The sequence below is a fragment of the Acomys minous genome (assembly GCF_964271855.1).
Source record: "Acomys minous genome assembly, chromosome: 12".
NCBI lineage: Eukaryota > Metazoa > Chordata > Mammalia > Rodentia > Muridae > Acomys > Acomys minous.
This window is the reverse complement of record NC_140493.1, coordinates 1,215,095-1,241,493: the sequence shown is the minus strand read 5'-3', so window position 1 is coordinate 1,241,493 and position 26,399 is coordinate 1,215,095. Positions and strand designations below refer to the sequence as shown.

Genomic DNA, 26,399 nt, shown 5'->3' with positions numbered 1-26,399 from the left:
GACGGGGATATTTGAAAGGAGGAGCTGGCGCGGAAAACGAAGCTTGCCTAACTCCGGTATTTGGTGGTGGCGGCGGCGGCGACTGGGACCGGAGGGTCGTCCTGTGCCTCTGTGAAGAACGGCAGCTCCCGAGCGAGGGAGGCGTGCTCCAGCCGAGGTAAAGGACGGAGCCTTTGCTGGTCTGGGGGGAAACGGGGCGCCCAGCGTGGGCTCGGCCGGCGTGGCGGGCAGGGAGGGGGCGCTCCTGCCGCGGGGATGCTCCGCCTCCTCCACCCTGTGGAACCCTCAGTCCCTCCTTTCCTCCAGTGACTCGCTTTAAAGCCCCTCGCAGCCGTGTAGGACCCCTTTCGCCATGAGGAACTTCAAAGGCGTCAACTTCGCGACCCTGCTGTGCAGCAAGAAGCAGGCCGAGGAGTTGCTGCGCGACTTGAAGGTGGGGCCGCTCGGGTCACACACACACCTAGTGCTGCTCTGTGGGTTCTCCTCCTTTTCCTGTGTTTAATTTATTTGTTGTTTTTATTTTTCATACTGGGGATTGAGCCCAGGATTTCATGCATACAGGAGAGCTGTATCTGTATATCTGTTTGTCTTGGCTTTTTCCGAGACAGGGTTTCTCTGTGTATCCTTGGCTGTTCACTGTGTAGACCAGGCTGGCCTTGAACTCACAGAGATTCGCCTGCCTCTGCCTCCCCAGTGCTGGGATTACAGGTGTGCGCCACCACGCCCAGTTATGTATACAGTGCTCTGCCTGTGTGTGCACCTGCAGGCCAGAAGAGGGCACCGGATCTCTTTATAGATGGTTGTGAGCCACCACCATGTGGTTGCTGGGAACTGAACTCAGGACCTCTGGAAGAGGAGCCAGTTTTCTTAACCTCTGAGCCATCTCTCCAGCTCCCCAAAATAACCTCTTTAAAAGGCTTTTTAAAAAAGGTTTGGTGAAAAAATAAAATAAAAAGGTTTGGTGGTGCAGGCCTTTACTCCCAGCACTGAGCAGGCAGAGGCAGGCAGATCACTGAGTTTGAGGCAGGCTGGTCTACAGAGTGAATCCAGGACATCCAGTGCTCTGTTACACAGAGAAATCCGGTCTCAAAAAACAAAACAAAACAACAACAACTACTACTACTAAGTATTATTATTTTTAAAGTTTTCTTTTCTTAAATTTATTTTTATTTCATGGGTGTTGGTGTTTTGCCTGCATGTGTGTCTGTGTGAGGGTGTCAGATCCCCTGGAACCAGGGTTACAGGTATAAGCTGACAAGTGGGTGCGGGGAACTGAACTCAAGTCCTCTGGAAACTAGCCAACGCTCTTAACAATGAGCCATCTCTCCAACCCCTTTTTAGAGTTTTCTGAGACAGGGTCTCTATTTTGCCCTGGCTGTCCTGGACTCACTCTGTAGACCAGGCTGGCCTCAAACTCATAGCAATCCACCTGCCTCTGCCTCCCGAGTGCTGGGATTAAAGGAGTGTGCGTGGTGGCGCACGGCTGCCTCAGCTGTCCTTGAACTCACTCTAGCCCAGGAAGAGTTTGAACTTTCAGTCTTTCTGCCTTAAACGCAGGCCTGTGCCAATAAGCCTGGTTTGCCTTTTGCCGTAGGAATCTGTGTAACTTTATTTCTACTTTTTTTTTCTTTCTCTATCTCTTCTATTCATCCTGCTCTTTCTTACGTCTTTCCCTTCCTAGGAGTTCCTGTCCAAATCTGACTTTCCCAGTAACCGACCTGATGCCGAGAGAAGACAAGTCTGTGACGCCGTCCTGAGGGCTTGCAACCAGCAGTTGACTGCCAAGCTTGATTGCCCTGCGCACCTGAAGAGCCTTGTGGACCTGGCAGAGCTGGCCTGTGATGGCTATTTGCTGTCCACCCCGCAGCGCCCTCCCCTCTATCTGGAGCGCATCCTTTTCATCTTACTCCGCAATGGCCTGGCTCAGGGGAACCCAGGGGCCGTGCTGCGCCTCGCTGAGCCTCTGCACGCCTGCCTGCTGCAGAGCTCCCCAGAGGCCGCCCCTCAGGACTATGCACTGGTGACCCGGGGCAGCTTCTCCCTGCTCTGGAAGGGAGCCGAAGCCGAGGCAGGGCCGCACGCTGCCTTCTCGGCTCGGCTGAAGGCCTTGAGTTTCTTAGTGCTGCTGGAGGATGACAGCGCCCCTTGCGAGGTCCCTCACTTTGCCTCTCCCACAGCCTGTCGGGTAGTAGCCGCCTATCAGATGTTCGAAGCCAGCAGGCGCGGCCTGGACGACGCCGATGTCGACTTCCTCTATGACTCGCTTTCTAGGCACGTGATAAGACCCTTAGTAGGCGAGGCTGGCGGCTCTCCGGGTCCTCTTTCTCCTCAGAGGGCCCTCTGCCTCTTGGAGCTCACCCTGGAGCACTGCCGCCGACTCTGCTGGAGCCACCGCTACCAGAAGGCTGCCGGCGCCGCGGAGGAGGCCCGTGGTCACCTTAGGGACAGCAGTGTGGCTCCCGGCCTCCAGTTATGTCAGGTGGGGGTCGAGCTGCTGCAAGCTGCGGAACAAAACCCAGGGGCAGTGGCCCAGCTTCTGACGGAGGCGTCGGCTGTCCTGAAGCGCGGCATGGAGGCGCCCGCGCCGCCGCTCCGGGCCTTGTATGACAGCTGCCAGTTCTTCCTCTCGGGCCTGGACAGAGGCAGCAAGAAGCAGTACGGGCTGGATGGCGTGCTGAACCTGTTTGCTTTTCTTGGGGGATACTGCCCCCTCGTCCGGCAGCTGCGAGATGTGAGTTAAGGGCCTAGGGCAGGGTAGGGTGGGCATGTCGCTCTGTGCGTAGCCGGAAGTTCTGCACGCTTGGGAAGCTGCTCTCGGGTCTGCCCCAGGCAAGCTGCCTGCTGTATAGTGAGAGGGCAGTGGCTCTCCTCTCCTCTGGTCTGCGCCAGGCTTCCGGAACTCCCGGTGGCACCTAGCGTGGAGCTGGTCACATCCCCAGGTTTCAGACCAGCGCCACTTCCTTCCTCCTCAGGTCTCTGAACCTTCCTCCAAGCAGCAGCAGTGTTTGGTTCAGATGCACTTCCAGGCCCTCCACCTTTTCACTGGGATGGTTTATGACTTTGCCCAAGGCTGCCAGGTACCATCTGGGAATCAAGAGGTGTGGACAGTCATGGCTCTGAGGTTGCTTCTTTTTTCTTTTCCTTTTTCCTTTTTTTTTTTTTTTTTTTTGTAAAGAGCTTTTGGCTAGGCGTAGTGGCGCACACCTTTAATCCCAGCACTCGGGAGGCACAGGCAGGCAGAGCTCTGTGAGTTCAAGGCCACCCTGGTCTACAAAGTGAGTCCAGGACAGCCAAGGCTACACAGAGAAACCCTGTCTCAAAAAAAAAAAAAAGCTTTGGGTAAGGGCTGTGGTGGCTTACGCCTTTAATCCCAGCACTCGGGTGGCAGAGGCAGGTGAGTTCCAGGACAGCCAGAGCTATATAAAGAGACCTTGTCTCCAAAAACAAACAAATAAACAAACCAACAACAAAGAACAAGCAAACAAACAGAAGGGCTTTGGGGTTGCATTGGTTTCAGTCGTGCAGCAAGGTGGACGGCCCGGCGGGCCTTCTTATGCCTTCTTGTCCCGTCAGGTAGCTGAGCTGGCCCGGGCAGCGGACAGTTGCAGATCCACTGTTGCGTGGATGCTGGAGCCCTTAGAGGGCCTGTCAGGCGGAGAGCTGGCTGACTGCCTGGGCGTGGCTGGTGAGTACCTTGGGCTCGGATGCGCTGTCGCGGGGAGGGCTGCCCCTTGTAAGGCCGGCAGGTAGGAGTTGTGTATGTGTCTGACTGCTGAGTGTGAAAGAAACGATTTAGCTTGCAAGTGCTGGATCACAAGTTATAGCTTATTTATTTATTTATTTATTTATTTGGTTTTTCAAGACAGGGTTTCTCTGTGTAGCCTTGGGTGTCCTGGACTCACTTTGTAGATCAGGCTGGCCTCGAACTCACAGGGAGCCGCCTGCCTCTGCCTCCCAAGTACAAGTTATATTTTAACTCCTTCCCGCCATTCCCCGCATTAGGGTCTCTACATAGCTCTGGCTGTCCTGGAACTTGTGCTATAAACCAGGCTGGCCTTGAACTCACAGAGAACCACCTGCTTCTTTGCTGCCCAAGTGCTGAGATTAAAGGTGTGCATCACCGTGCCCAGCTAACATTTTTTAAAAACAGATTTATTTTACATGTATGTGCAGGTGCCTGCATGTATGCGTGTGCACCTAATGTGTGCCTGGTCCCCATAGAGGCTAGAATAGGATTCAGATCTACGGAACTGGGGTTACAGTTGGTTATGAGCTTCCCTTTGGGTGCTGGAAATCAAACTTAGGCTCTCTACGAGAATACCAGGTGCTCTTAAACACTGAGCCCCCTCCCCCACCCCTTTCAAGACAAGGTTTCTCTGTATAGCCCTGGCTTGCCTGGACTCACTTTTATACACCAGGCTGGCCTCGAACTCACAGAGATCTGCCTGCCTCTGCCTCCTGAGTGCTAGTGTGTGCGACCACGCCGGCTGACCCATCTGTATCTTAAGCCCCATAACTTAGACTTTTAAAAACCAGATAATGGGGCTGAGAGATGGCTCAGAGGTTAAGAGCACTGACTGTTCTGCTTTTCTTCCAAAGGTCCTGAGTTAATTGCCAGCAACCACATGGTGTGTCACAACCACCTATAATGTGATCTAATGCCCTCTTCTGGCCTTCAAGCACTGTATGCATAATAAATAAATAAAATCTTTAAAAAAAAACCCAAAACAATCAATCAATCAAAAAACCAAAACAAAACAGAACAAAAACCTCAGATAATGCTGGTTATGGTGTCACAGTCACTATTGAGTTCGAGACGAGACCGGCCTGGTCTACAAAGCGAGCCCAGGACAGCCAGGGCTAATACAGAAACCCTGTCTTGGAAAACAAACAAAACAAAAAAGCTAGAACAAAACCAGGCAAAAGCGGTAGCATCACAGGCTTCGGGGTAGCCTGGGCTCTGTAGTGAGTTGGACGTGGAGGTCAACCTGGGCTACATAATACATTAAGACTTCTCAGAAGAAGAAACAAGTGTAGACCGGGGGTGCAGGTCAGGGACCGAGCGTTGTTTGCTGCGTGTAAGGCCCAGGGCTCACTTTCTCCTACTAGGGGGCGGGAAGAGGTCAGGCGGAGTAAAAGCCCCACTTCCTCACTCCGCCACCCACCCGCGTTTCCCTTTACAGAGGCAGTCACTGTATCTACTTGTCTGTCTGATCAAGAAAGGGTGTCACTGTGTGTGCCCGGTTGGCCTCAAACTTAGCAGGTCCGCCTGCCTGTGCTTCCTGAGTGCTGGGATGACAGACGCATGCCACTGCACCCGGCTACGGCTGTCTCTTTTGAGAAAGTGCATTAGGTTGGGCGTGTAGCCCATTGGTTGCAGCACTTGATTAGCGTGTTCAGTCCTGGAGTTTAGCCTTAGAACTGCCCCCTCCTGCCCTTAAGTAAAACTTCCTAAAACTTATTCAACAAAACTGCCAAGAAGTATTAGATAAATCCCTGTGGCTTTTGGTAGAAAGTAACTGAATAAATGAATTATTATTACTATTATTATTATTAGGTTCCGTGTGTGTCGTCCCCCCCCCCCTTTTCAACACAGGGTCTCTTTGTGTAGCTTGGCTGTCCCAGACTCGCTTTGTAGACCAGGCTGGCCTTGAACTCACAGTGATTCGCCTGCCTTTGCCTCCCAAGTGCTGCGATTAAAGACGTGGGCCACCATGCCTACCTTATTATTAGGTTTTTTGAGACAGTTTCTCGGTGTAGCCCTGGCCATCTGGAACTTACTTTGTAGACCAGGCTGGCCTCAAACCCACAGTGATTTCGCCCTGCCTCTGCCTCCCGAGTGCTGGGGTTAAAGGTGTGCGCCACCACGCCTGGCGTCAGTGCCAAATCTTACAGGCTGGAGAGCGTGTGGCATGTCAGGAATACAAGAGAAGGTGCTTCGGTGGCCTGTGGGAAGGGAGGAGGCAGGATGGGCCGGTGTGACTCGAGGCCTGCTCATGTGAGCTTTCTCACAGGGACAGTGGGCAGCAGCTGAAGTGGAGACAAACGCCCTCGTGGTCTGGGTTGCACAGTGTGCCCGGCTGGAAGCTGGTGTGCTGACCCCAGGCCGAGTGTCTCAGCAGGGACAGGGAGACCCACCCTGACGGTCAGTTGTCCTTTCTCTCCCTGTAGCCTCTTACGCCAGCAACTTGGCCTACAGCTTTTTCAGCCACAAGCTCTACAGTGAGGCTTGTGCCATCTCGGAGCTAGTCTGTCAGCATCTGGGCGCGGCAGGGTCGGGTGCTTGTGCTGAGGTGCCTCCTGAGAAGGTAGGAGGGACTGAGGGCCGTGGGAAGGGAGGCTGTGTTGGTGGAGTGAAGTGAAAGGCCCAGTCAGTCTTCACCCCTCAGTACGGTGGGGCGGGCACCATGCCTCGGGCAGTGTTTCCCTAACAACCTTGTCTATGCCATGTTTTTTCCTCCCTTTCTTCCTTCCTTCCTTCTTTTAAAAAAATTTTTTTTACATTTATTTTTTTTTCTCTCAAGACAGGGTTTCTCTGTGTAGCCCTGGTTGCCCTGGACTTACTTTGCAGACCAGGCTGGTCTCGAACTCACAGTGATCCACCTGCCTCTACCTACTGGGATTACAGGCATGCGCTGCAATGCCTGGTGCTCCTTCCTTTTTTTTTGTTTTGTTTTGTTTGTTTGTTTGTTTGTTTGTTTGTTTGTTTTGGTTTTTCGAGACAGGGTTTTTCTGTGTAGCCTTGGCTGTCCTGGGCTTACTTTATAGACCAGGCTGGCCTCGAACTCACAGAGCTCTGCCTGCCTCTGTCTCTGCCACCACTCCTGGCTGCAGTGTTTCTTTAACATGGCTGTTGTTTACTTTTTTTTTTTAAGATTTATTTTTTATTATGTATACAGTATTCTGCTTACATGTACACCTGCACGCCAGAAGAGGGCGCCAGATCTCATTATTGTGAGCCACCACGTGGTTGCTGGGAATTGAACTCAGGACCTTTGGAAGAGCAGCCAGTACTCTTAACCTCTGAGCCATCTCTCCAGCCCCTGTTGTTTACTTTTGGCTTCCTCCTAAGCCTGTTCCACTCTTAGCTTCGCATTAGAGGTTGGGCTAGTGGGTGGGCCAGTGACAAGGACAGTACATGGCTGGCTGAGGGGTGTCGATGGCATTGCTTTGCCACCTCTGTGGCAGACAGGGAAGGGCACAAGCCCGGGTTGTGGGGCTGCTGCAACAGCCTGGGCAGGAAATGGCTCCATAGAAAGATCCGGGTGGCACAAGCAATCAAGGCCTAGTTGGAGTTTAACTAGCTGGAAGGTGGTAGAAAAAAGGAATCTGTAAGAGTGGCCCTGCATTTTGGTGACCACCACACAGTGCCGTTTGCTGAGGGCAGAGTCACAGGAGGTGGAGCAGGTCCTTGCGGTTGTGAGCTCTGACCTCGGAGGCCGCAGGAGGCGTCATCAGTCCTCGGGGCCCGCAGAGGGGCAGGGCCGCCGCGTGTTCGCGTGTGTGCACACGCTGCAGCTCCGATTCTGTCTCTGGTCAGCTGCATAGGTGCTTCCGGCTGCACGTGGAGAGTTTGAGGAAACTGGGCAAACAGGCCGAGGGCTGCGCGATGGTGACCTTGTGGCTGGCAGCTCTGCGACCCCACAGCCACGAACACATGGTGGAGCCAGTCACTTTCTGGGTTCGGGTCAAAATGGATGCAGCCCGAGCAGGGAACAAGGAGCTACAACTGAAGTGAGTTGGAGGGTCGCCCCCAACCCACGCACCGCACATGTCCCTGACCTGGCCTCTCTGTGGTCCTGGACTTACTATGTAGCCTAGGCTAGCCCTGGACTCCAGCTCTTTCCTAGTGCTGGAATTAAAGGCATTGTCACTGTGTTCAGCCCCTTCAGCCCACCCTTCACCCTTCACTGCCTGTGCCTAGGGATAGGCACTCAGCGGTGAGGAGCTACGTTCGTGTTTTGTTGAGTTTCTGTTCTACTTGGAGAAATATAACCCTGTGTGTGTGTGTGTGTGTGTGTGTGTGTGTGTGTGTGTGTGTTTCACGCGGACCGACCACGCAGGACCTGTTAAGGGGTAAACTTGAGGTGGGTTGTTTAGTCTTTTTCTGGAGAAGTGACGTGTGCCTCGGCCTGAAGATGTGGAGAAATGCATCATCACAAGCCTTGGCCTGAAGAGCAAACCCCAGGCAAAAAGGCACTGGGCAGAGAGCAGCTAGGGATGGGGAGGAAGGGGATGGGACGGGGTGTAGCGTGCTGAGTGAGGTCCTGCTGCTCAGAAGATGGGGCCCCTCTCCAGCCGCTGACCCGATTAGAGTTTTCAAGGCACACCCAGAAGCACAGCGAATGCCAGGCTGAGGCTGAGGCTCCCCGGGAGGGGCCAGACTGTCCGCAGGGCCGTCACCTTGGTGCTGATCTGCCCTGCAGGACCCTGCGAGACAGCCTGAGTGGCTGGGACCCGGAGACCCAGGTCCTGCTGCTGAGGGAGGAGCTGCAGGCCTACAAAGCCATACGCGCTGACACCGGGCAGGAGCGCTTCAATGTCATCTGCGATCTGCTGGAGCTCAGCCCTGAGGAGACCGCAGCTGGAGCCTGGGCGCGAGCTACCCACCTGGTGGAACTGGCCCAAGTTCTCTGCTACCACAGCTTTGCCCAGCAGACGGACTGGTGAGGAGCCGCTGCTAGGAGGCCTCCTTGGCTATTAGTGTTGTGGCTTTTGTTTGTCTGTCTGTTTTTTGAGATAGGGTTTCTCTGTGTAACAGCTCTGGCTGTCCTGGAACTCCCTTTTGTAGACCAGGCTGGCCTCAAACTCACAGAGATCCACCTGCCTCTGCCTCCCTGAGTGCTGGGATTACAAATGTGCACCACCACGCCCAGCTCACTATTACTGTCATGGGGCTCAGTTTCCTGTCACTAAGGTCATTGGAACTGAGATGTGTCCAGCTGGCTGCAGCGGGCCTTTCCCAGCCTGCTGTGGTTGCACTCACGGGTAGAGCCCACTTAGGTGCATCTCTCTGCAGCTCTGCCTTGGAGGCCATCCAGGAGGCCCTGCAGCTTCTGGAGTCCGTGAAGCCGGAGGCCCGGGAGCAGGACCGCCTTCAGGACGATAAAGCGCAGGCCTTGCTATGGCTCTACATCTGTACCTTGGAGGCCAAGATGCAGGAAGTATGTGGGGCCGGGACAGCTGGGCGTGGATCAGTGGTGTGTTCCCGGGCTGCTGCCGCTGAGCTGGTACCAGGCCCAGTTCTTACTTCAGTCTCCTTTCCCCACCAGGGTATTGAGCGTGACCGGAGAGCCCAGGCCCCCAGTAACCTGGAGGAGTTTGAAGTCAATGACCTGAGCTATGAAGACAAAGTGCAGGAGGACCGTTTCCTGTACAGTCGCATCGCCTTCAACCTGGCTGCCGATGCAGGTGAGGGCAGTAACCATGGTGTCCTCGGGAGGCAGAGGCAGGCGGATCGCTGTGAGTTCAAGGCCACTCTGGTCTACAAAGCGGCCACCAGCGTGAAAGAGGCCGGCCTCGTGTAGAGCTGTGGGATGGCAAGGAGGGGAGAGGCTGGCCTCGTTTGGGGCATCTAGGAGGGAGGAGGCCGGCACAAAAAGCCAGAACATTCTGTGGAGAAAGCCAAGTTCTTTCCAGATGGCCAAGTGGACAAAATGGTCACCTTCTTGTGGTTTACAGCTCAGTCCAAATGCCTGGACCAAGCCCTGGCCCTGTGGAAGGACGTGCTTACAAAGGGCCCAGCCCCGGCCGTGCGGAGTCTCCAGCAGACCGCGGCCTCCCTGCAAATCCTAGTGGCCCTCTATCAGTTGGTGGCAAAGGTAATGGAGGCCTGGAGTCTATGCCGCAGGGTGAAACTGGAAGCTGATCTCCTTCACCTTTGACCTGTGCGCTTCCCAAAAAGTCAGGCAACCTAAATGTTACGAGCCAGGTGTGATACCACACACTTGTAGTGCTAACACTTGGGAGGGCGAGGCGGGAGAATTATGAAATTACAGAATAGCTTGTATTAATGGTGATATCCTCTTTAAAAGTAAAAAGAGAAAAAAAAAGTAAAAAAAGAAGGAAAAGGAAGTTGGGGGGAAAGTGTATAGCTCAGTGATGGGCAAAGCCCTGGATTCCATCCTCAGCATCACAGAACTGCGGGAAGCAGTGCTTTGCCTGCTGCTCTTGGCTGCTACACTATCTCTCCAGCCCCTTTTGGTGATTTTTTTTTTTTTTTGAGACGAGGCCTACATAAAGCCCATCCTGTCACTGAACTCACAGCCTCAGCCTTCCTGGGATCACGGACTTGAGTTCTGCGGCTTCCCTTATAAAAAAGAAAAAATTTTCTGGTTTGGATAGGTGGCTCAGCAGTTAAGAGCCCTGGCTACACGTCCAGAAGACCTGTGTTCAGTTCAGTTCACAACCACGAGGTCAGATAGCCCAAAGCCTCTGTGGGCATCATTACACAGTGGTGCACATATTAGCAGGCAGACACAAATGCACACAAAATAGTTTGAGTTTTTTTTTTTTTAATCTTTTAGAGGGAGAGGGATTTTTTTTGTTTTTGTTTTTAAAGAAAAACTATGTGTATAAATGTTTTTCTTGTGTGTGTGTGTGTGTGTGTGTGTGTGTGTGTGTATGTGCGTGTGCACCATATGCATGCCGCTGAGGTCAGAAGAGGGTCAGATCCCATAGGACTGGCATTACAGATGGCTTGAGCAGACGTGTGGGTGCTGCCGGTATTCTTAACCTCTGAGCAATCTCTCCAGCCCCACTTTTCTTTTGTCTGAGACGAGATCTCACTATGGAGTCTAGGCCAGGGTCAAACTTGCAGCACCCACGTTTCTACCTCTGTATTATAGGCTTCTGACCGTATGAAGCCCAATTTTATGTGCTTTGAAAGTTTGTGTTTGTTTATTGAATGTGTGTGGATGTGCATGTGGCAGTCAGTCAGTTCTCACCTTCCCCGTGTCCCAGGCTCTCACCTAGGTGACGAAGCCAGGTGATAGATACCTTCACCTGCTCAGCCATCTGACCGGCTGGCCAACTGTATTTTTGTGTGTAACTTTAAGGAGTTGCACAGGCTCCCTTCCTCAGACCCAAAGGAAAGCCAGGGCGGGTGTGGTGTGAACAGCTAGGATTCCAGTGACCCGGGAAGCTCCGCAAGCTGGCGTTACCCTTGAAATTGATTTAAATGAAAACTCTGCTTTAAGACAGGGCTGGGAGGAATCTCAGTTGTAGGGCTCTTATGGAGTATGTTCAGGGATTGGGCTAACCCTCCCACCCACCCCCCAGTTAGATACCACAAAATAGAGCATGATTTGTGCCTGGCGTGGTGGTGGCGCACGCCTTTGATCCCAGCACTCTGAAGGCAGAGACAGGTGCGTCTCTGTGAGTTTGAGGCCAGCCTGGTCTACAGAGAGTTCTAGGACAGCCAGGGTTGCACAGAGAAACTCTGTCTCGAAAAACCAAAAAAAAAGGCGGGTGGACACAGGAGGGGGGGCCTGGAGAGATGGCTCAGTGGTTAAGAGCACCGCCTGCTCTTCCAAAGGTCCTGAGTTCAATTCCCAGCAACCACGTGGTGGCTCAAAACCATCTGTAATGTGATTTGGCGCCCTCTTCTGGCTCGCAGAAGTACATGCAAGCAGAGCATTGTATACAAAAAAAAAAAAAAAAAAAAAAGAGGCAGGTGAATCACCTGCTCAGACCCTAGGTCCTCCTTTTTTGGCTTTACCTCATAAGCTCTTTTTTTTTGTTTTTTGTTTTTTGTTTTCTGAGACAGGGTTTCTCTGTGTAGCCTTGGCTGTCCTGGACTCACTTTGTAGACCAGGCTGGCCTCGAACTCACAGAGATCCGCCTGCCTCTGCCTCCCGAGTGCTGGGATTAAAGGTGTGCACCACCACGCCCGGCTACCCCATAAGCTCTTATATGACCTTTCTAAATCTAGTTTCCTGCTCCATTCTATTGAGGCTAGAATTACCGTGAGAATCAAGTGAGCTCATGTGTGGAAACTTCTTCACCAGTGCCTGTACAGTGAGCACCACCAGTGCTGGTGGCATCTAGGCCTCTTGATTTAAGTTCTCTGGTGCTGGGAATCACAGTAGACGTAGGCTATGGGCCGAACTCCTTTCCCTATGAGGTTTTATTTTTCTATTTATTTATTTACTTATTTCGGAAACAGAAGTTTACTTTGGTCTTGATTGTTTGGTTTTTTTTTTCTAGACAGGGTCTCTCTGTGTAGTCTTAGCTGTCCTGGACTCACTTTGTAGACCAGGCTGGCCTCGAACTCACAGAGATACGCCTACCTCTGCCTCCCAAGTGCTGGGATTAAAATTGTGCATTACCACACCCGGTTACGTTGTGTCTTTGGCTTGCCTGGAAATCCCAGTGTAGATCCAGCTAACCTTAAACTCAGATCTACCTGCCCATCTTCTGCATGCTGAGAGCAAAGGTGTCACCTCCGTTATTTTTTTTAATAGTGTCTGGCTAGGTAGTCCTGACTGGCCCCTAACTCGGCTATGTTCCTGCCTTAGCTTCCTCAGTCCTGGGATTTTGAGCAGGTGCCACGGTGGCTGCTTCTTGAAACAGAATGGGCTGTGGTGGGAGGTGGAGGTAGGTGGACAGGGGTCAAGGAGTGGAACTCAGGACCCGTGGAAGAGCAGCCAGTGCTCTTAACCTCTGCGCCGTCTCTCCAGCCCTAGTTTTTCCAGACAAGGTTTCTCAGCGTAGCCTTGGCTGTGCTGAACTCCTGCAGACCAGGCTGCCTTTAATCTTCCTGCCTCTGCCTCCCACGTGCTAGGACTAAAGGCATGCACCACCACCACGCAACTCAAGGCAAGCTTGAATTACATAGCAAGTTCAAGGCCAGTTTTGGGTCACATGAGGCCCTGTCCCAAAACAAAGAAACAAGGCCCAAAGTGTGTAAGGAAGGTGGCTGTAGGTCTCCTGAGGGTGGGCGATGAACACCCTGAGATCCCAGGTTTCAGAAGCCTGGGGACTCAAAGGCGCTGGGTCATGCTGTTGCTCTTGGTTGGCCAGCCCCTACAGGCCCTGGAGACCCTGCTGCTCCTTCAGATTACGTCTAAGAGGCTACAGGACCATGCAAAGGCGGTCAGCTCTTCCTGCCAGCTGGTCCAGCAACTCCTGACCCTCGGATGTCCCAGCTATGCCCAGGTGAGTGGCTAGAACGGTATTATTCTGACTTTATAACACAGCTTCATTTAAAATTGATTTTTAAAAGAAGATTTATTGATTACTTATACAGTGCTCTGCCTGCATGTACACCGGCACACCAGAAGAGGGCCCCATATCTCATTGTAGATGGTTGTGAGCCACCATGTGGTTGCTGGGAATTGAACTCAGGACCTCTGGAAGGACAGACAGCGCCCTTAACTTCTGAGCCATCTCTCCGGCCCCCTAAAATTTATTTTTAATAAAATCTATTTACATGCGTGTGCCAGCGTGTCTGTGTGTGTGTACCACATGTATGCAATCCCCATGGAGGTCAGAAACGGCACTAGATCCCTTGGAACTGGAATTACAGGCAGTTGTAACTACCCCATGTGGGTGCTGGGAACCAACCCTTAACTGCTGAGCCGGCTCTTTAGCCTTGTTACCCACCTTTTATATGCTGGTTCACGCTTTTTCCTGCCGCTTCCTCCCCTGAATCTAAGTCAGTATGTACCACTGGCTTTTTATATCCTGTGTGCGCCCGCTGTCCATACCTGTGTCTATTTATCAAACATGTACCTCTCCAACTCTATTTATCTCTCTCTCTTATTTTTCGTTTTGAGACAGGGTTTCTCTGTGTAGCCCTGGCTGTCCTAGACTCACTCTGTAGACCAGGCTGGCCCCAAACTCAGAGATTCACCTGCCTCTGCCTCCCAAGTGCTGGGGTTAAAGGTGTGCGCCTCCACAGCCTGGCTTTTCATTCCTAAAGGCAGAGATTTGGACTGCGGACCTCCAGGGGCGTCTCTAGTTTCTGTGACTCTCTGGCTTGTGTCTCTTCCGGGTGCCTGAGGGTGTTTGTCTTTTGTTCTTTAGCCAGCGGTTTTCTTTCAGTGTTGTAGTTAACTCAAAGTTTTCTAAGGATCAAACGAGCAGCTTTGTGTACATTATATTGTCTGAGATAACACAATGTTCAACTCTTAGCTTGCAGTTTGGGGAGGTCTAACTAGCATGTGGGTGGCATCCTCCATTTTCTTGTAGTTCTACATGGAAGAGGCAGAATCAAGCCTGAAGAGTCTGGACCAGACTACAGACGCGTGCCAGCTCCTTTCCCTGACCTGCGCTGTGCTTCGAAGTCAGCTCTGCTGGGCTTGCCAGAAGGTGATTCCCACCGCCCACAGCTGAGCCCAGAGCTCAGTACAGTGAACCAGCGTCCTCTACGGCAGCGGTTCTCAACCTGAGCATCACAGCCCTTTAGGGATTGAAGGAAGGGGTCACCTAATACCATTGAAAATCAGATATTTTTATTACAGTTCCTAGCAGCAAAATTAGTTATGAAGTAGCAACAAAAGTGATTATACCACTGGGGGGTCAGCACAACATAAGGAACTGAACTATATATAGCACTAGAAAGGGAGCCTTGGGGGGGCTGGAGAGATGGCTCAGTGGTTAAGAGCACTGACTGCTCTTCAGAAGGACCCGGGTTCAATTCCCAGCAACTACATGGTGGCTCACAATGATCCACAATGTGATCTGATGCCCTCTTCTGGCCTGCAGGTGTACATGCAGGCAGAGCACTGTGTACATAATAATACATAAATAAATCTTTTAAAAAAAGAGAAAAAGAAAGGGAGCATCTGTCATTGCCTTCCCCTGCTCCCAGACAGGGTCTCTCTGTGTAGCCCTGGCTGTCCGGGACTCACTCTGTAGGCCAGGCTGGCCTCAAACTCACAGAGATCCCCCTGCCTCTGCCTCCTGAGTGCTGGGATTAAAGGTGTGCGCCTCCACTGACCTGCAAGTTTGATGTTTTCATGGCAAGGTCTTTATGCATGAGCCATCTCCCCAACACGCCCCCTTTTGTTGTGGGGTTTTTGTTTGTTCGTTCCTCTGGGTTGACAGGGCTTTGTGTGTGCTACACAAGTGCTCTGCTGCTGAGCTACATTTTAGGCTCTTCTCACTTAATTCTGAAGGCTGAGACCGTGAGGAATTTTTAGGATTTTTAAGATAGATGCCTGGGCTCTGAGATTTTCCCATAGCTAGGCAGTGTTCCAGGATGCTGAAAAGCAGTAGAAATGTCCTCACCTGGTAGCAGGTTCCCCTCTCTTCGCCAGCTTCTGCAGACTGAGGAAGACAGCTGATAAGGGAGCCATTTGCGCCGTCCTAACACGGGCTGCAATGTGGAGTCAGCCTGGCCTGTAGGGTGAGACTATCGCAAAGAGAAAGAGGAAACAGTGGCTTGTGTGTGAGAGGAGGCTTTGGAGCCCTGGTCTGGAAAACCTAGAAGGTTCAGCTTTGCTCCAAAATAGCTGTGTATGTTGATCAGCTCTTCTTCTGGCCCGAGCTCTTGTTTTTCTTGGCTTTTGATGTGCTATTGTTTTTCCTTTTTTTTTTTTTTTTTTAAAGATTTATTTGTTTAAAGCCGGGCGTGGTGGTGTACGCCTTTAATCCCAGCACTCGGGAGGCAGAGGCAGGCGGATCGCTGTGAGTTCGAGGCCAGCCTGGTCTACAAAAGTGAGTCCAGGACAGCCTAGGATACATAGAGAAACCCTGTCTCGAAAAACAAAACAAAACAAAAACAAAAACAAAAAAAGATTTATTTGTTTATTATTATGTATACAGTGCTCTATCTGCATGCACACCTGCACACCAGAAGAGGGCATCAGATCATATTATAGCCACCATGTGGGTGCTGGGAATTGAACTCATGACCTCTGAAGGAGCAGCCAGTGCTCCTAACCTCTGAGCCATCTCTCCAGCAGCCCCCGCCACCCCCCACCCCCGTTATTCTATTCTTTTTTTCTTTTTCTTTTTCTTCTTAGAGACAGGGTTTCTCTGTAGCCTTGGCTGTCCTGGACTCGCTTTGTAGACCAGGCTGGCCTCGAACTCACAGAGACCCGCCTGCCTCTGCCTCCCCGAGTGCTGATTGTATTTTTAAAGGCAGAGACTTGCGCTGCAGACAAGACATCTAAGGACATCTCAGGCCGAGTGACTTTCCCCTCTGGCATTTGTCCCTTCCAGGTGCCCGAGGGTGCTCCTCTGTTGCTCTCTGTCCTTCGGGATCCTGCCCTCCAGAAGTCATCCAAGGCTTGGTACTTGCTGCGTGTCCAGGCCCTGCACACACTGGCCTTGTACCTTAGCCTCTCATCCAACGTCCTCCCGAGTGCCCTGCGTGAGGAGCTCTGGGATCAAGGTGAGAGGGAGGGGCTGGTGGCTTTCCCGGACGATGTCATGGTTTGCCTTTGTTGCTCTTATAAAGCTGCTTACCTAGAGCGTGCCTATGCCTGTGGTAGCAAACGAGTTTCCCCTCCTGCGCTACTTCTATCGCTTAACTAGTAGCTGCTTGGAATATTAAACTGAAAGGAATTCTGAGGACTGCCAAGGGACCCCCGGGAGAGTGCTGTGACTGGCTAGCGCTGCTGGCCGTGGGTTTGCTGTCTTAGCTGGAGGGACTAGGCGTGCTGCTGCAGTCGTCTGTCTCCCCTTCACCCACCGCAGGCTGGCAGACCCCCGAGACGGCGCTCCTCGACGCGCACAAGCTTCTCCGCAGCATCGTCATCCTTCTGATGGGCAGCGATGTGCTCTCTGCTCAGAAAGCAGTGGTGGAGACAGCCTTTGGGAACTACGGTGCGCCTGAGCGGGGCGCGGGGCCCTGTGGAGGGAGCTGCCCGATTTGTCCCCACAGTATCTGCCTGGGGCTCAGCACTGACTTCCTGTCTTTCATTCACCACAGGTGAAAATTTAGTGCAAAAATGGCAGGTCCTAACACAGGTGCTGAGCTGCTCAGAGAAGCTGGTCGGCCGCTACGGCCTCCTGGGGAACGTGAGCGAAGCCAAGGCCTTTTGCTTGGAGGCCCTGAAACTTACGACCAAGCTGCAGCTACCTCGCCAGTAAGTGATAGGATATGGCTGTCAGCTCCGGCCATGTGCTTTTGAGTGTGGCTTCCCCAGTGGCTGCAGAGATTCCTTGTTCTATCTAGAGAGATTGGTAAAAAGAGACGTCCCATGTCTAAACAGGAAATGCTGAGTTAAGCAAGGTTAGCAGCCGATAAGCCTGATAAATCTATAAAGGACAGCTAGTATATGGGCCACGGGAGCTTGGTGAGGAGTGCAAGCGGGAAATGGATTTCCTGAAGGGATTTGGGATGAGACTGTAGACCAGTGGGATTGCATCTCGGACATCCTGCACGTCGGACATGCACATCACCGCTTACAACAGCGGCAGAGTTACAGTTACTAAGTCTCAGCGGACGTGGTTTCATGTTGAGGCCACCATAACATATTACTAAGGTATTAAAGGGTCGCAGCGTTAGGGAGGTTTGGGGCCACCGGCGTAGTGGGTAAGTCAGCTGGAGGACTCAGCAGGTCCTGGGAAGGGACAAGGGAAGACCCCAGAGAACAGTGCTGTAGTGACTGGTTCTCGCCTCCTCGCAAGGTGTGCCCTGTTCCTGGTGCTGAAGGGTGAGCTGGAGCTGGCCCGCGGGGACACTGACCTCTGTCAGTCGGACTTGCAGCAGGTTCTGTTCCTGCTTGAGTCTTCCACAGGTGAGCTTGGCAGGGAGACGCCACAATGTATGTACCATCAGACAGGTGTCTGGCCTGAGCAGAGTGACTTCAGTCAGACCGTTAGTGTCCTCTTCCAGAGAGAGTCTGCACAGTCGCAACTCTCCCTGGCTGGTTTTCAGTGCCACACCATGCCTCTGGCTTGTCTGTCTATCTTACTGTCTGTCCTCCTTTCTATTGGTCTTCCTGTGTAGTCGTGGCTGTCCTGTACTTACTAAGCCAACCAGGCTGGCTTTGAACTCAGGGAGATGCATCTGCCTCTGTCTCCTCCATGCTGAATGCACCTGTCGCATTTTGTCTGTCTTTCGTCCTAAGGGCCGGGCGTGCCGGCACATGCCTCTAATTCCGCCATTCTTGAGGTGGATCTCTGTGAGTTCCAGGCCAGCCAACACCATGTCATGAGACCCTGTCTCAAAGAGCAACCAAGCAAAAGTAATTATTTTAGGGCTGACAAGGGGCTCGGTGGATACAGATATTGCCTGTCAAGCCTGACAACTGGAGCCCATGTAGTGCGATGAGAGGTGCGTGCGTGTGCGCATGCGCCCCGACACCCAGCTTGTCAAGTATTTTTATCCCTTTTGTCTCATGTGTACCCCCCCCCCAATTCAGGTAGGAGCCCGGAGCTCTGAGTGATATTGGGGTGTGGAGTGCACTGTTGTCTCCTTGTTGAATGGAAAGGAAACGCTGGGAGGTTTTTCTTTTCTTGTGTGTTACGTAGACGTTCTGAGTGATCTGTAAGTAAATGTGCAGTGCGGTTGAACCCTGAAGTTCTTGAGACCGTTTGTCAGTTTTGTTGGTCTTTTTAGACAGGGTCTCTCTGTGTAGCCCTGGCTGTCCTGGACTCACTTCGTAGACCAGGCTGGCCTCGAACTCACAGCGATCCGCCCGCCTCTGCCTCCCATGCCTGGCTGGTATTGTAATTTTTTGATCTGCTCTCTCCCCAGAGTTTGATGCGGTGACCCAGCACCCAGACTCTGTGAAGAAGGTGCATATGAAGAAAGGGAAGCAGAGGGCTCCAGTGCCCTGTTCCCCACAGCTACCGGAGGAGGAGCCCTTCCTGAGAGGCCCTGCCCTGGAGCTGGTGGCCACTGTGCTCAAGGAGCCAGACCCTGTCCAGCGCTTTGGAAACTCCTCCCCAGTCCTGAAGACCAAGCCACCACCTAAGCCTGGCTTCCTGTCCCACTCCCCGAGCTGTGACTGCTCGCTGTGTGCCAGCCCTGCGCTCTCAGCTGTCTGTCTGCGCTGGGTGCTGGTCACTGCGGGACTGAGGCTGGCCACTGGTCGGAAGGCCCAGGGTCTGGATCTGCTGCAGGCTGTGCTGAAGGGTTGTCCTGCAGCCACCAAGCGCTTTACACAGAGGCTTGAAGCTTCTCTGAAACACAAGCCACCCTCCTCTTCCGTTCCAAGCCTCTTTGATGAGATCACAGCTCAAGTGTACACACACTTGGCACTGGAGTGCCTGAACCAGACATCTGAAAAGAGCCTGGAGAAGGTCCTGACTTTGGGGCTGAAGTTTGTGGCGACGCGGTTACATTTCTTGGAGTTCTGGCGGGCCAGTTTGCTCCTGGTTCAGGCCCTTGCAGAGCTGGCCAGCTTCAGCTGCTGTACTACCCAGCATTTTGCAAGAACCTGGGGCTGGCATCCACCCCTGACAAAAAGCCCCACAGTCTTAGAGCCCTCTAAGATTCGGAGACAAAAGTGCTCTGGACGAAGTCGCCGGCCAATTGCCTCTGCCCCCCCATCCCTGCAAAATAGTTCTCAGAGCGGTCTGGAAGAAGTGCCACCTTGTACCCCTAAGCCCCCAGGCCGGGCTAGGCAAGCCGGCCCTCGGGTCCCTTTCACCATATTTGAAGAAGCCCACCCTACAAAGAGCAAGCCTGACGTTCCCTTGGCTCCCAGAGTACACAGGAGGGCTCAGACTCGCCTCAAGGTAAGGTGGGACTGTGTCTAGGTGGAGGTGGCGTGTCCACAGAGCACCGTCCTGGCAGAGTGTCGACTGGTCTGCAGGGCCCTGCACCTTCCTCCCATCCGTGGCCCCTCCCCTTGTCATCCTCCTCTGTCTTCTGTGGCTTTCTCTATCTCCTTCCAAACTGAGAGTGGCAAGTACAGCGTGGGGAGTCTGTGCCAGTGCCGCCACAGCGCCCCCTGCTGTTGGGAGGCACTGCTGAGCGTTCCTGCCTTTACTGCTCACTTTCCCTCTGTCACAGGTGACCTTCAGTGATGACAGTGACCTGGAAGACCTTGTCCCAGCTGAACCACAACTTGTAGAGGAACCTAAGAGACGAGGAGCTGCTCCCCGTGGCCGGGGCCAGACTAGGAGGGGCCCGCGCTTGAAGACAGACGCTGCAGTGGCCCCTGGACATTCCAGTTTCAGCGAGGTCAGTGGGAGGAGTCGGCGGGCCAAGAAGGTGGCATCCAAACCTTGTGAAGGAGAGAGACCCAAGAGATCCGTCTGTACCCGGGCCAGCGCGGGGCCCGAGATGATGAGAACTATCCCTGAAGAGAGTCTCAGAGCGGACGGCCAGCTGGAGATGAGCTTTGAGACTCTCAGGGGTTCCGATGGCGAAGACTCCGCCTCAGGTAGGACTTGGAGGAGCAGAAGCAGCAGGCGCGTGGTCTGTAGGGTTCGCCCCTGGGACTAAAGAGATGATGTGAAAGTCCTTGGCCAGCCGGGAGGGGCCTCCATTGTAGAAGAGGGGACACTGTGAAAGGTCATGTTCTCTCCCTAGATGAGAAGGCATCAGCCGCAGGCCCTGGTCTACTCATAGGAGAATGTGAGGTGTTGAGACGGGACTCCAGCAAGGCAGAGCTACCTGTCCTGTACCTGGACAAGGAGGCTGATAGTGCTCCTAGTCCTTGGCTCCAGCCCCGTTCAGTCCCTGGACCCATTGGTGAGTATGCTGCCCCCTGAGGTCAGGCCGCCGAGGGAAGGCTGAGCTAGGACTCTTGGTGTCTGCCCTTTTGGGGGAGGCAAACTTCTCGAATTGCGGGCATACATCAACACATCCAGCTGTGTGTGTATGCGCGTGCGTGCGTGCGTGCGTGCGGCTAAGCTTGTGTGTGCACACATGTGGAGGCCAGAGGCCGACATCTAGCTTCTTCCTCAGTCATTTCTCCACTGTAGTTTTTGAACCTGGTTGGCTTGGTTGCCTACAGCCAGAAAGTCTGCTTGTACCTGCCTCCTCAGCACGCTGCTGCTGAGCCTGGCTGCCTCCTGAAATGCTCATACAGCGGACACAGCTGCACCATCTCCCCAGCCTGTCTTCCCCGCCTCCCCCACCCCCACTCCCCAGACAGGATCGCCCTGTGTAGGCCTGGAATTTAATACAGACCAGGCTATCTTCAAATTCAGGGAGACCCACTGGCCTTTGCCTCCCAAGTCCTGGGATTAAAGGCCCAGGTTTTTATTTATTTGGGAAAGTGGCGTTTGCATACCTGTGGAGGTCAGTGGGTAGCGTTTGGGAGTCATGGTAAATCTTTTACCTTCTGAGCCATCTCTGTGAGAACCCTTGTTTTGTTTTTGAGCTGGAGTCTCATGTAGGTCAGGTGGGCCTTGAACTCCCAACCATCCTGCTTTGGCCTCTCACATGTTGGGATTACCCAACACGTACCACCATACCATGAGGCCTAGCTTTAAATTATTTTTTGGTTTTATTTTTTTCTGAGACACAGTCAAATGGAACCTATGCCTGCCTGGAATTTTCTATGTAGTCAAGACTTGCCTACTCCACTTATCAAATGCTAGGAATCCGTGCGTATACCAGCACACTTTTCCTGATAGGTTTTGTTCCACCCCTGTCTCGTTCTGAGACAGGATGTCACTGTGGTCTAAGAGCAGGCACCGCGGGCTAGGGAATCCCTACGTCTCCCAGCCTGTCTATAGTTCTGGCTTCCTAGACCCAGAGGTCTCTGAGCCTGGTTGAGTTCTGCATTTTGTGTAAGAAACTTAGTCTCCCTGAGCTTTTGTTGCTTTGTAAAGTGGGGCTTCAGGGAGGGTTAGGGTGCTGTGATGCCTGTCAGGAGCCAGCAGTCCCCTGGCACGTTCTGCTGTAAGCAGCCGCTGCTCCTCCTGTGGGAGAAGACATAAGGACTCTTTAGAGGGCCCTGTTCATTGAGAAATGGAGTGTTCCTCTTTAGCAATAACCCTGCCTGTTTTCTAGACCTTTCCACCCTGGATTCCATCTCAGACTCACTGAGTATTGCCTTCCGTGGTGTCAGCCACTGTCCTCCAAGTGGGCTCTACGCCCACCTCTGCCGCTTCTTGGCTTTGTGCCTGGGCCACCGGGACCCCTATGCCACCGCGTTCCTTGTTGCCGAGTCTGTCTCCATCACCTGCCGTCACCAGCTGCTCACCCACCTGCACCGACAGCTCAGGTGAGTGCTGGCCATCAGGGTATACTGGGCAAATTCCTTGAGGTTCCTGGCTTGGAAGAGGGTGGACTCATTTCTGCATGTGTTGCCTGCAGCAAGGCCCAGAAGCAACCAGGATCACCGACACTCGCAGAGCAGCTGCAGAGGCTGGCCCTGAAGGAGAGGCCCAGCAGTGTCCTCCTGGCCCGCATCCAGCGCCTCTTCTCCTTCAGGACTCCGGGATCTGGCTACTTCCCCCAGGCGGAGAAGGACAGTTTCCGAGAGCACCTAGCTCTCATCCCCAGTGGTATGGCATCTGCTTCTGGCTGGGTGGGCGCTGGGTAGGTGAGTGAGCTTGAGCGTTGGCTGGGTTATCTAGGTTTGTGCTCTTTCTTTCTCTTCCTTCTGAGACAGGATCTTACTGTTTAGCCTAGGCTGGCCTCCAGCTCAAATACTCCCTCCTCAGCCTTCTGGGTGCTGAGATTTTAGGCATGTGGCACCACGCCCTGTGTGTGCTTTTTTATGTAAACATTTTTTCTGACACTAAAGTGAAGGATCCCAACAGGTGATGTGAGCGCTTTAGTCTGAGTGGAACCTTTGTTAGGTGCTCTGAGGAGTGTGAAGGGTACCCGCTGCCTGTTCCCAGGGAGCTGCAGGGGAGAGAGAGTGCACCTTGAATTCCACTGACTAGGGAAGCCTTGCTGGAGTTGTCTGGAAGACGGGGCTGCAAGGGCCTCCTGAAAGGTTGCGTGACTCTGGGTGTGTCTCCTGCGTGTGTTAGGGGTGACTGTCTGTGTGTTGGCCCTGGCCACCCTCCAGCCTGGAACCTTGAGCAACACTCTGCTACTGACCCGACTGGAAAAGGACAACCCCCCAGTTACTGTGAAGATCCCCACTGCCCAAAATAAGGTAGCGCTCCTGTACAAGGGCTTGTGTTTGCCGGACGTGGGCCCTGGTGCCTGAGTTCCGTGGCTAAGAGACGGGAAGGTGACGCCTGCTAGGTAAGCCACAAGCTCTTCATCCCCCATAGCTCCCGCTAAGCTCCGTGCTGAAAGAATTTGATGCCATCCAGAAGGACCAGAAAGAAAACAGCAGCTGCACCGAGAAACGAGCGTGGTGGACGGGGCGGCTGGCACTGGATGAGAGGATGGAGGTGTGTGCTCCCAGGCCGGGGGGCTTGAGTCCTGTCACAGACAGGACCGGTGGGGAGGGGACAGCATCTTCCTAGCAGAGCTCCAAGTCAGCGTGGAGCTACCTCAGGTCCTTTCTTTGTAGATGCCAGTGAAGAATTACGATATGACATGGTTGCTCACGGCGGTAATCCCAGTTCTGTTGAGGCTGGGGCGAGAGGGTTATCTCAGGCTCAATCAAAGGCGCCTCAAAAGCTGGGCGTGGTGGCGCACGCCTTTAATCCCAGCACTCGGGAGGCAGAGGCAGGTGGATCATTGTGAGTTCAAGGCCAGCCTGGTCTACAAAGTTGAGTCCGGGACAGCCAAGGCTACACAGAGAAACCCTGTCTCAAAAAACCATAAAAAACAAAACAAAACAAAAAAGACGCCTCAAAAATACAAAATAAACAAAATGTTATGTCATGTGAGGGGGAGCTGTAAGGAGAGCTCCCGACTTCAGTGGAGTGTCTGAAGACTGAGGTACGGCAGCTCATGCCTGTAATCCCAGCACAGGAGAGGCAGGAACCATCTGCTTAGCGTGTAGGAACCTCTGTTCAGTTTGAGCCCTGGAACGGCAAACGTTGTGTGTGGTTATACAAGCTTGTAATCCTAGCATCAGTAAGTAGAGGCGGCAGGACCAGAAGTTCAAAATCTTTTTCTTGTTTTTCTTGTTTTTTGTTCTTCTTTTCGAGACAGGGGTTCTCTGTGTAGCCCTGGCTGTCCTGGACTCACTTTGTAGACCAGGCTGGCCTCGAACTCTGCCTCCTGAGTGCTGGGGTGAAAGGCGTGCGCCACCACTCCCGGCTCTGGCGAGCTGCTAATCCTAGCACTCACGAGGCTGGTGGACCCCTGTGAGTATGAGGCTAGCACGGCCTACATACTGAGTTCTAGGATGGACTATGCTACACAGAGGGACCATCCCAAAAGCAAAATACCAAAAAAAGGCACACAGAAGGACTTAAGCCCATTGTGCACGGCTTCGTATTTGTCAAAAGTATAGTGATACCTTTGATCTTTGTCTTAGGAAGTGAGGTCATTACAGAGTTTCTAAGACTCATAGGGATCCCTGATTTCCAAAATCCGTCTTCTGTCTGACTGAAAGCTCCGTCCTGCCCTAGGAACTCATCACCTCCCTGGAGGAACATGTGCTGGGCTGCTGGCGGACGCTGCTGCTGCCGTGCAGTGCAGGCCCTGGCCCTGCCCAGGAGGCCTCTCGGCTACAGGGGTTGCTGCAGGAGTGTGGCTGGGAATACCCTGACCCCACGCTCCTGAAAGTGAGTTCAGGACAGGAAGGGGGAGGTGGTTCTTCTCTATCAGCCGAGGGTGGTGGAGTCAGCGGCCGCCCCTAACCACCGTTCCCCTTCCTGTAGGTCATCCTTAGTGCTGCCAGAACTCTCACCAGCCAGGATGTTGAGGCCTTGGCATATGGACTGTGCCCCGCCCAGCCCGAGCGTGCCCGGGTGCTCCTGGGTGAGGCAGTAGGACGAGCACAGAGCCAGGTGGCCCCTCAGCACCAGCATCTGGTTCTGGTGTTAGACAAGGTAAGCGGCCAGGGCAATGCAGCCCCGGCTCCTCTCGGACCCTGTGGCATTGGCGCGTCTGTGGCTGCGGATGCTGACCTTGGAAGTGCTTTTCCCCAGGACCTGCAGAAGCTGCCGTGGGAGAGCATGCCCACCCTGCGGTCCCTGCCAGTCACCCGGCTGCCCTCCGTCCACTTCCTGCTCAGCTACTCTGTCACCAAGGAGGTGGGGAGCAGGCTGCTGGGGAGAGCCCTGGGAAGAGGGGGGCCTGGGCAGCTGGGGAGAGCCCTCGGAAGAGGGGAGCAGGGGAGCGGCCTGGGCAGCTGGGGAGAACCCTGGGAGGGGGGGCGGTGCCTGGGCCTCCTGGACTGACCTGATTGCCAGTGCCTGCCCCTCAGGCCGGGGCCTCATCAGTGCTGAGCCAAGGTGTGGATCCACGGAATGCCTTCTACGTGCTAAACCCTCACAGTAACCTGTCAAGCACGGAGGAGAGGTTTCGAGCCAGCTTCAGCAGGTCAGGGATGAGGCAGAACGCAGGCTGGGGAAGGGTGCTTGTGCTCCAGAATCCGTGTTGCGTCTCATCCCTGCCCGCTGTTCCCTCTGCCCTGTTTGCTGCCTGGCATCTGCCGTGTACTGACAAGGCTTTTCCTTGCAGTGAGGCTGGCTGGAAGGGAGTGGTCGGGGAAGTGCCAAGCCTTGAGCAGGTGCAGGCCGCCCTGACAGAGCGCGATTTATACATGTGAGTGTTTGGGGCAGGGGCATAGGGGAGGAGCCCTCTCGAGGAGGGGCTCATTTCTGTCAGTCTGGGTTTAGCGCCTCTGGAGACAGGTGGGGGGCCTGGGACCGATCATTCAAGGCTTGTCTCTCTTCCTGTGCCTCAGCTATGCAGGGCATGGCGCTGGTGCCCGCTTCCTGGATGGGCAGGCGGTCCTGCGGCTGAACTGCCGGGCAGTGGCCCTGCTGTTTGGCTGCAGCAGTGCAGCGCTCGCAGTGCACGGAAACCTAGAGGGGGCCGGCATCGTGCTCAAGTACATCATGGCTGGCTGGTAAGCCAGGGGCGAGACCTGCCCCACCCCTCGGGACTCAGCCCCGACTTGCTCACAGGTGCCCCGCTTTCCCCGGCCCGGGGTCTCCTAGGCCTAAGCCAAGGGAGCTAGCGCCTCACTGGGTCAAGCCCCTTCACTCATCTGCCACCAGGATCGCTCTCCAACGTTCCTGGTCGTAGCCTTCACCTTTATCTCTTCGTTCTTTGTCCCAAGCCCCTTGTTCCTAGGTAATCTCTGGGATGTGACTGACCGTGACATTGACCGTTACACGGAGGCTTTGCTCCAGGGCTGGCTTGGCGCAGGCCCAGGGGCCCCGCTCCTCTGCTATGTCAGCCAGGCCCGGCAGGCTCCTCGACTGAAGTATCTCATCGGCGCTGCACCCGTAGCCTATGGCCTGCCTGTCTCTCTGCAAACACCCTGAAGCTGTCTTATCTGTGGTAGAAGCCGAGTGACTATCTACCTCCAAACTTAGTTTTAACTATTTAGGATTTTAAAGTGGTTTTTCCCCTTGGTGTTTTGTATAAAATGTTTCCTTTTTAATGTGACCTTAATAAAGAGATTCCAAGCCACATTTTGCAAGAATCCAGAAGCGGCTAACGACGA

General features: G+C 53.6%; 1 protein-coding gene across 1 annotated transcript; it reads left to right on the top strand.

The window, feature by feature from the left end:
- ESPL1 (extra spindle pole bodies like 1, separase) lies at nucleotides 1-26,365 on the top strand. The gene is made up of 31 exons (XM_084749592.1): nucleotides 1-157; nucleotides 307-433; nucleotides 1,682-2,731; nucleotides 2,973-3,077; nucleotides 3,574-3,685; nucleotides 6,172-6,308; nucleotides 7,541-7,734; nucleotides 8,427-8,666; nucleotides 9,020-9,164; nucleotides 9,273-9,411; nucleotides 9,682-9,821; nucleotides 13,024-13,158; nucleotides 14,194-14,313; nucleotides 16,171-16,342; nucleotides 16,648-16,776; nucleotides 16,883-17,039; nucleotides 17,584-17,693; nucleotides 18,656-19,641; nucleotides 19,919-20,291; nucleotides 20,441-20,602; nucleotides 21,872-22,085; nucleotides 22,178-22,368; nucleotides 22,843-22,970; nucleotides 23,092-23,214; nucleotides 24,349-24,504; nucleotides 24,601-24,771; nucleotides 24,871-24,975; nucleotides 25,149-25,264; nucleotides 25,406-25,489; nucleotides 25,632-25,796; nucleotides 26,010-26,365. The coding sequence occupies exons 2-31, from the start codon at nucleotides 353-355 to the stop codon at nucleotides 26,215-26,217; spliced, it is 6,348 nt and encodes a 2,115-aa protein (XP_084605718.1). The 5' UTR covers nucleotides 1-157; nucleotides 307-352; the 3' UTR covers nucleotides 26,218-26,365.
- Nucleotides 26,366-26,399: the final 34 nt, after the last annotated feature.

Bases quoted from the DNA above. Each gene is read 5' to 3' on its own strand.
- ESPL1 (XM_084749592.1), top strand. From the start codon at position 353: ATGAGGAACTTCAAAGGCGTCAACTTCGCGACCCTGCTGTGCAGCAAG. The intron at 23,215-24,348 runs GTGTGTGCTCCC...GTCCTGCCCTAG, and splicing joins CACTGGATGAGAGGATGGAG to GAACTCATCACCTCCCTGGA. The intron at 25,490-25,631 runs GTGAGTGTTTGG...CCTGTGCCTCAG, and splicing joins ACAGAGCGCGATTTATACAT to CTATGCAGGGCATGGCGCTG.